This window comes from Leuciscus leuciscus (genome assembly GCF_965113295.1).
Source record: "Leuciscus leuciscus genome assembly, chromosome: 1".
Lineage (NCBI taxonomy): Eukaryota > Metazoa > Chordata > Actinopteri > Cypriniformes > Leuciscidae > Leuciscus > Leuciscus leuciscus.
Genome location: NC_138725.1, coordinates 79,835,108 through 79,844,931, shown reverse-complemented (window position 1 = coordinate 79,844,931; position 9,824 = coordinate 79,835,108). Strand labels below are relative to the sequence as shown.

The 9,824-nt window shown below is 43.4% G+C and overlaps 1 protein-coding gene across 2 annotated transcripts; it reads left to right on the top strand.

Moving 5' to 3' along the window:
• Positions 1-5,609: 5,609 nt before the first annotated feature.
• LOC309475211 (transcription factor Sox-9-A-like) lies at positions 5,610-9,164 on the top strand. Of its 2 annotated transcripts, none has more exons than XM_082137924.1 (3): positions 5,610-6,255; positions 6,735-6,982; positions 7,463-9,164. In XM_082137924.1, exons 1-3 carry the CDS (start codon positions 5,843-5,845, stop codon positions 8,116-8,118), a joined length of 1,317 nt encoding a protein of 438 aa, XP_081994050.1. In that variant the 5' UTR covers positions 5,610-5,842; the 3' UTR covers positions 8,119-9,164. The 2 variants fall into 2 exon arrangements, with proteins under 2 accessions (XP_081994050.1, XP_081994049.1); XM_082137923.1 differs by having other exon boundaries at positions 7,460-9,164.
• The last annotated feature ends 660 nt before the right edge of the window (positions 9,165-9,824 follow it).

Genomic DNA, 9,824 nt, shown 5'->3' with positions numbered 1-9,824 from the left:
TCATTTCTCACAAGTCTAGGCCACAGACTCCATCATCTTTCCATTCCTTCCTTCATGTTTCCTCTTGTTTTTTTCTGTTTCTCCTAGAGAAAAGGTCTGCCCGTCCATGCAGAAAGGAGTTCCTCAAACTCTTCACTGAGCCTCGTCTAGATAGGAGCCAAATATGCTTCTACTTTCACTAAATGCAGCAATATCTAGAAGGTGTGGAAAAGCAATATCTAGAACCCTGTCTACTAAGGCAACACAGATGGATTCAGCCGTGAACCGAGTCTAGACCCTGTTGGAAGAGCCCTAATCCAACAGAGATCCATACTTCTGGAGGCAGGAGCTAGTTGTGTCTCCATTCATGTCGAGTTCACGAATCAGAATTGCTCTTCGAATCAGTTCTTTTCAGTGAACTGGTTGGATCATTAGGTCACGACTCGACTCTTGAAATGAGCCAAGAACCCGGAGTGGTTATCCATAAAGCAGGTTATGTGACATACCTGGGTAAGTTTACTCAGAGTAAACATCAGATAACATCAACTTTCAGTTACAAAAAGGAAGGTAACTTTTAGGGTATGCAAGTTGAAGTGTTATTCTGGTGCAACTTCACAAAATCACCAAGGTGCATGGAAGGAAAAAACAAGTGTATTTTTGAAGAATACCAGCAACACAGCACACAGGCCTTCATCAGGGCTAAAATATTGCAGGTACACAAAGACTCTTTGCGATACAAGCATAGACAAAATTCAAATTTTCAAATAACCATTAAGAAAGTCAGATGGCATCCCTGACAGGCTATATTAGTAGCCATATAGCAACTTACTCTGAACACAACCTGCTCCGGAGCAGCTCATGTCTTAGAGTTAGTTTGTTTCAGGACGTTTTTACACTGGCAGTTTAGTTTGGATTTGGGGCACGGTTCACATGAAAACATGCTAATGTGAAAGCTGTTATGTGGACCAAGGAGCGCACTGAGGTACTGAACCAGACACTACCTTCGATTCGGTTCGGTTGCACTCGATCTCTGCCACAATTCACATGAATGTAAAGGCAACACGGGTGCACACTTGTTCAGGAAGTGACCTGCGCATGCGTTTTAGCCGATTATGATGTATTTAGTTCAATAAAACACATGTATGGGATTATAGTGTGAATGATTTACCTTGGATACGAGCGAGAGTGAGCCTGCAGTGTATTCGCTCATAGCGAGTGCAATCAGAGCGGTAAATGAATGTCAATCCACTGTCTCCTCTAAAGAGTCGGTTTACCAGCAGCAGAAATAGCCTTCATGCGACACACATACAGTGTTGTTTACTCTGCTGCACATAATAGCAACAAATGAATAAAAAACTCAATATAATGACCCAGATTCTGTTTTCTATCGTGTTTGTGATGACTTAAGATGCACACAAACGCACCAGGGTTCGGCAGAATTAAGTTGAGTGTGAAACCAGACCAATGCTGCGAGGGAACCGGGAACAATCGCGCTCGGGCTCGACAGCAAACCAGCCCAGTGTGAAACCAGACCAATGCTGCGAGGGAACCGGGAACAATCGCGCTCGGGCTCGACAGCAAACCAGCCCAGTGTGAAACCAGACCAATGCTGCGAGGGAACCGGGAACAATCGCGCTCGGGCTCGACAGCAAACCAGCCCAGTGTGAAACCAGACCAATGCTGCGAGGGAACCAGGAACAATTGCGCTCAACCTCGGATCACAGCAAACCAGCCCAGTGTGAAACCAGACCAATGCTGCGAGGGAACCGGGAACAATCGCGCTCGGGCTCGACAGCAAACCAGCCCAGTGTGAAACCAGACCAATGCTGCGAGGGAACCAGGAACAATTGCGCTCAGCCTCGGATCACAGCAAACCAGCCCAGTGTGAAACCAGACCAACGCTGCAAGGGAACCGGGAACAATCGCGCTCGGCTCGACAGCAAACAAGCCCAGTGTGAAACCAGACCAATGCTGCGAGGGAACCGGGAACAATCGCGCTCGGGCTCGACAGCAAACCAGCCCAGTGTGAAACCAGACCAATGCTGCGGGGGAACTGGGAACAATCGCGCTCGGGCTCGACAGCAAACCAGCCCAGTGTGAAACCAGACCAAAGCTGCGGGGGAACCGGGAACAATCGCGCTCGGGCTCGACAGCAAACCAGCCCAGTGTGAAACCAGACCAATGCTGCGGGGGAACCGGGAACAATCGTGCTCGGGCTCGGACCACAGCAAAATTACAGATTTCACACAATATTATGTTCTCTTTATAATATTTTATTCTCTTCTCACACATTGTAAACTTGCTTTCAAAAAGGTTTTTGAATGAAAGTGGGACATTTTCTATATAATGTATTTTTATAATAAAATGCATATGTGATGCATCTCACAACAAATGTGGAAGTAAAACAGCTAAACAATTTATTTTACTTATACAGCCATATTATCTTTAAAAGTACAGACTGTTTTTGGGGTCAATCCATCTTTTTTATTAAGCATCAAACAAATGATATTAGTCTTATTCAAAGTAATACAAATCTGATTAAAGGATAGAAAAGATAACAAAACCGCCCACTAGGTGGTGATATGCTATACGAATGTAAATCACGCTTCTAGAGACCGTTTCCATGTTCACTCCTGGATTTGCCGTTCGATTGAGAATCTGTGTGTCCGTTAACTCTGAGTTTCATACTCCGGGTTGACTGAACTCGACCCAGACCGCGGAGGATAAATGTGAGGGTAAGTTAACCTTACTTTCTGGAATACACCCCCGGAGTAATATGATGCTGGAGCAACTGAGGTCTAGGTTCGCCTCTGTAATAAACTGCTCTGACTAGTTTGCAAATCAGGCTGAATGATCCTGTCCAAACAGTTCTGGAGTAACAGTAAACTGAACTGAGATCCACAGGTTTGCAAGTACGCAGTCCTCGGGATCACTGAACCGTATTTCGGACACGAATCCAGAGAGCCTTGACGCTAGATTTCCGCAGTGAAACCATTACGCGATGATGTAAGAAGAACTACTCAATTGTTTTGAAGAATTGGTTTGTAAATTAATTAAGTCAAAATCCAGTACTATGCAGTTCTGCTTTGCTAATCATTGTACCCTGGAGATCTGAATGGAGATAAAGCACTGAATGGAGATCCACACACGATCATGATTCAGACTGGTGTGTTGGGACAACCGTTTTACAACAGGGGAGCATTAATATGACCATTGGAGTGTCTCGCTGTTTGAAAACATCACTTAAGGTCGTCCGCAAACATTGCATTATAAAAGTACATGGAGGAACAATACAAGCATGAACGCTATACTTCACACACACACACACACACACACACACACACACACACACTGACAGCCACAGAATCTGCAAGCGTGAACAGGAGTGGGGGACATGATTTAGCAGTTGACTTTCACTGTTTGTCTCCCAGTTTTTAACACTGGGGCTCGAAATAAAGCTGAGAAGTTTCCCAGCACTACAGTGTGTGTGAGTAACGGTGCTTGAGTGAGGAGGAACCCACCGGCTGATCCCACTCAAACACCCACGCCAAAACTCAACCGCTACTTAATACTGAACAATATTACTGTTTTTACTGTATCTGATCATATAAATGACGTCTTTGAAATAAATGCATCTAGGTGAGAGTAAGAGACTTACAAAAACACACACAAATTGTATATACAGATACCAAACTTTTGAACGGTAGTGTAGATGATTTGCCCATTTTATAATCGGTGAAAAAGTCGGCTTTTCTCATCAGGTAATTGTGGTAATTTGGCGATACAGAGAGAGGGCAGACACACATCTGTGATCTATTAAACATGATATTTCAGGTAGCTCATGAGGAACACATGTGTAGCCCACGTTCTGCCCAAAATTACATTTCCACAACATTACTTGCACAAATAAACACAGAGAGACAGAGAGTAACTGAGCAATTTCTGTTTTACCCTACTACCACAGATTTATTATATTGTTGTTGCTGTTGTACTGTTGATTTGAACTTATAGACTGAAAATACTGAGATCATTTCAATGAAAGCAATTCATAATGAGTAAAGAATTGAAACAGACAGACACATGTTCATGGACTGTGAGTGAAAGCTGATGTTTTTAACTGTTTTTTAAATGCAAAAGACTGAAATATAGGCCACATAAGCAATGCGGAATACAAAGTCAAAGTAAAAACAAGTAAACAAAAATGCAGAAATAAAATAAAACAATACAATCATGGAATAAATAAACTGTACAGTTAATATACATAATCTTTGTTTGTTCTTTTTAAATACATGAGATAAGAGATTTTAACTTCAATAAAAACATTCACTTGTAAATGTTTTATATTTACTTATTTGTATTCAATGCAACAAATTAGCATAAAGAATACTAATATATGCATTTAAAGTAAAGTTTGCAAGGGGTGGTTTAAAGTCCCCTCAATAATCAAATTAAAATAAAAGTGTTTTTATAAAAATAAAGTACTGGTGTTTAGTATTGAGAGATTCTACAATGCACTTTTTTTTTTTATTACTGTGTATGTTAGAGACATTCCTTTACAGTCTTGTCTAAAAAAAAGCCATTGAACATTTCCATCATTTACGCACAAGATAACATGTGACAACAAGCCCAAACAAAGCTGTTTTGGTGTTTGTAGATGCAAAGCCTATTACATTTTTGCAGAGGTGCTCGAGCTCCCGTGATTACTGTGCTGTGTTGAGATTTCAACAAAAAAAACATTGTGATCATGATAAAAGCCATTTTCAGCGAAGTTCATAGTTTGATTTGAAGTAAAGAGTCCAGCACATGTTTGTAGGCTGTGCTACTGAATGAATGAAGGAAGGTTTGAGTCCCTGAACTCCTGTCGCCCCCTATCGGTCACACAGCGAACAAACTGTGACTGCTATTCATTCAACACACACACACACACACACACACACACACACACACACACACACACACACACACACACACACACACACACACACACACTCAAAGTTATGAATTCATTTGGCATTTAGATGTACCAAATGGAGAACTGCAGAAAACTGACTTCAGATGGAAAACAGAATCTCGAGTGATTTTGCGCTTCAGGTGAAGTTTATACTTTCGACATAATAAAAGAAACATAAAAGCACATTAGGCTATATATATACTACTATACTACATAAATGTGCAGTTTGTTATTTGTACCAGCTGGCCGAAATTAGTTTCTTTAGTGTATAGACAAGTAGTTTTAGTTTTGAATAAAACCAGTTCACTTAGCTTTAACCACATATATCTAAGTTTATGCATTCTCATAGTGTAGAAATACTCAAGAAAGCAGGAAAGCAGCAGGTAGTTGTAGAGTTTATATTTTCAATCTAGAGTGTAGTGTTGATGTTCGTTTTTAACTTTTTTTCTTATTCTCTGAGTCTTAGTTTTGATGTATGTATGTATGTGTGTGTGTGTGTGTGTGTGTGTGTGTGTGTGTGTGTGTGTGTGTGTGTGTGTGTGTGTGTGTGTGTGTGTGTGTGTGTGTGTGTGTGTGTGTGTGTGTGAGAGAGAGAGAGAGAGAGAGAGAGAGAGATCGTGTTCTGCTCCGCCTCCATTCATCCATATATAAGTGATGTGATTTGGAGAGAGAGGGAGCAGAACCTCTCCATATCTCGACACACTAACACACACTCAGGCAGGATTTGTCGTCCTCATCTCAGTGATATATGTCGTGTGCTGCATGTGTTTGTTTTCCCACGAGCCGCAGATCTGAGCAGTTCTGAGGAACTTTGGACACTTTTGCGCAGGAGCGCGCGCGCGTTCAACACACTCGTCTGAACTCCTGCAGGAGGATTTTACCGCTGCACGACAGTTTTCTTCACTCTTCTGCATGAATCTCTTCGACTCCTACCTGAAAATGAGCGACGAGCAGGACAAGAGTCTGTCCGACGCGCCCAGCCCGAGCATGTCCGAGGACTCGGCCGGGTCTCCGTGTCCCTCCGGCTCGGGCTCGGACAGCGAGAGCACCCGCGCGGAGCAGCACCTGAGAGAGTTTAAGAAGGACGAGGAGGACAAGTTCCCCGTGTGCATCAGAGACGCGGTGTCTCAGGTTCTGAAGGGGTACGACTGGACCCTGGTGCCCATGCCTGTCCGAGTCAACGGCTCCAGCAAGAGCAAACCGCACGTCAAGAGACCCATGAACGCGTTCATGGTGTGGGCTCAAGCCGCGCGCAGGAAGCTGGCGGACCAGTATCCGCACCTCCACAACGCCGAGCTCAGCAAAACACTCGGGAAGCTCTGGAGGTAACAGCTGCAGTTTACTTCATTTCGTTGTATTGCATTTATTTATGTTTTATTTGATTTCAGAAAAGTCCGAAATCCAGAAGTCAGAACAATAGCCCAGGCAAACTCTGGAAAACTTTGCGTTTGCATTGTAAATATTAGATTAACTAAATAATGCTAATAAACCACTTCTCAAGCGTGAGAAAAGGTAAATGCATAGGATAGTTTAACTGTAAATAGGCAAACTAACCCTTACTTTTACATGCACATTAGGGTAGAAAAAGTTCAAATGTGTTGACGGGAAAAATCTTTGGTTTTAAGAAATTGTCAATGTTGTTCTGGATATAAAATGGCTTCATTTTCGAGTTTTAGGGTTTATTTCAGTAAAGCTAAATATTATTTAGTAAAAAATAAATAGTCATTTAAAGAACACTTAGTTTTTTTATTGTTAACTGGAGAAGGTAAATCTGATTATTGATCATTTTAATGGATGTTTGCAGACTACTGAATGAGGGAGAGAAGCGTCCGTTTGTGGAGGAGGCCGAGCGTCTCAGGGTCCAGCACAAGAAAGACCACCCCGACTACAAGTACCAGCCCAGGCGAAGAAAATCAGTGAAGAACGGCCAGACCGACGGCGAGGACGGCGAGCAGACGCACATCTCTCCCAATGCCATATTCAAAGCCCTGCAGCAGGCCGACTCCCCGGCGTCCAGCATGGGCGAAGTGCATTCCCCGGCAGACCACTCAGGTACTTCAACTTCTTAATCGCCTCAACTACTGGATTCTTTTTTAAAGTTTTCTGTTTTTGCAGTTAAAACGGTGTCGTGTTAGTGGCCCCTAAGATAATAACTAATGATCTTTGCAACGGAAGTGAATCAATCAGAAACTAACTTTAGCTGGACAATAACTTTATTCTAGAGCTGCTGTAAAGCCTAAACAATCTCTGTTACTTTAATTTCCTATTATCTCTGAAAAGCTGCTTTGAAACAATCTATACAGTTAAAAGCGCTGTATAAATGAAGGTGACTTGACTTGACTGGAGTCTTGTACTCTTGCAAACTACAGCAGCTTATGTAACGCCTGCAGGGAAACTCATAAATCTTATCTGGCCTTCTTAACGTCGCTGTGTATCTTTATCAGCTTTCTGGTTGCGTCAGCAACATAATGTGTGCCAGGTACTACATTTCTTTTTTTTATAATTTCTTCTTGTCTCCGTTTTGAAAAGCAGGTCAGTCCCAAGGTCCCCCCACGCCTCCCACAACCCCCAAAACAGATGTGCCGCCCAGCAAAGCGGACCTGAAGCGCGAAGGCCGTCCGCTGCAGGAGGGCATCGACTTCGGCGCCGTAGACATCGGCGAGCTGAGCAGCGACGTCATCTCCAACATGGAGCCGTTCGACGTCAACGAGTTCGACCAGTACCTGCCTCCTCATGGACACCCCGGGGTCCCGGTCTCCAACAGTGGCCAGGCGTACTCCTCCGGCTACGGGCTCGGCTCTCAGGCCGGATCGGCTCACGCCTGGATGTCCAAGCACTCGCTGAGTGGCGAGCCACCCCAGCAAAGGACTCAGATCAAGACGGAGCAGCTGAGTCCCGGCCACTACAGCGAGGGATCCCCACAGCACGCCAGCTACGCCACCTTCAACCTGCAGCACTACAGCTCGCCCTACCCCTCCACCGCCCGCCCGCAGTACGAGTACGAGCACCAGAGCCCCGCTAGCTCCTACTACAGCCAGTACCCTGCCTTCAGCTACATGAGCCCCAGCCAGAGGCCCATCTACACCCCCATCGCGGACACGGCGGGCGTCCCGTCGGTGCCTCCACCACACAGCCCTCAGCACTGGGAGCAGCAGCAACCAGTCTACACCCAGCTGTCCCGGCCCTGAGACCCTCCTGAGACCCTCCTGAGACTCTCCTGAGACCCTCCTGAGATCCTCCTGAGACTCTCCTGAGACCCTCGCTCGAAATCCTGGAGATCTTTCAAAGAACTCAAACTCACGGAATGGCTCCCGACTGTGCCTTTTTTACATTGCTTGGAGTTGTGATTATATTTTTCTAGATATAATGAAGAGAAATCCTCTGTGAGGACAGATCAAGATAATTATTTTAGTATGTACTGTGTATGTGTTTTTTTCCTTCTCAGTTTTGTTGGATTGGGGGATTTATACGCAGCTGTCTGTGACCTCCTTCACTGATGATATTTTTGTAAAGACTCCTTTTGCCTGATATTTTCCTCTGTATATATTTGTGAGGGGTTCTTAAAACTTTGGGCAGAGTACGTGCAAGTTAGCCGGGGAAAGATGTACAGTCTGAACTCGAACGCTTCTAGAGTCCGTGCCTAAGCGTGTTTGCCATATTTGAGCTGGTGTTTCCGTGAAAACTGCCTTCATCCATCTGTGCCTATAGAGATCGTGGAGGAGAAACAGGAAGTGCCCTTTGACCTGAGGCTCCTCCGTAGCTCCCCATTGGTCAGATTGACATTCCTTCAGATGCCATGGAGTCTTAACCTCTTTAATTTATTCATTAGTGTTCGTTTGACTTGAAAGTAATACTATCATGTACTTCGGCTTTGTACGACTAATTTGTGATAAAATGTTTCCAGAGATGATTATGATTTAGTTGTAGTGCAAACTTTAACCATCTCATTTATTTATCATTTGTTAATGTTTCCATTTTTTTTTTTTTTTTTTAATGTTCTTTTTGATAATCTAGTTGAGAGCCGATCATAATTGTGAGACTTGATCAAACCTGTCATAGAAACAACTGGAACTTCTGCAGGCTGTCGGCTACAACATCTCTATGAAAACACCAGCATTTCTTTCTTTCCCTTGTTCTTTATGTCATTCAAATAAACTGTAAAACATGCCACCGTCTTAAAAGAAGCTTATCTTTTGTATCATTATTTGCAATAAAAAGAAAGATATAGAAAATATCCTTTGTTTTAGAATGTCTTTTTCAAGCTTGATGTCTTTTTGTGGGATGTTTATTACATTAACACACCACTATAACACAGCGATCTACTCATCCAACATTAAAGAGGAAGAAAATTCAGTAGACATGCAATGAATTCAGCTTTTATTAACATAAAACATGATGTGGAATGGCGTCTGTAAAGTATAAGAGAGATGATAAAGCTACAGCTGATAAAGCGATCAGACTTTCACTACTCATCTTTCATCAGGAGGAACACAGGAACTCCAGCGTTCGGCTGTACAAACAGCAGTGACTTCATCAGTCATCAGGAGATCAGTGAAGCGACACTGTGTCCTAGATAATTAAACAACAGCGAGAAAACACATCTATAAACCGCAGAACAATATTTCTGATGACAGAAATGGTCAAGAAAATGAGTGCACGATAGACACAGCTGGACTCTTGGCTTTAACTTGTTCTGAAAGGCCGCTTTAGGGAGACTATGGCTGCATCTGCACTGCAGGTCTTGATGCACAGTCGTGATTTGTTGACTATATCAGATTTATTTGATGCTTACATCTTCTAGTAGTGACCCATATCCAATATCTGCATTTACACTGTACACCGGTCGAAACAACCCCAAGGTAGACGTACTGACCCGGAAAAGCATTGGTCTCTG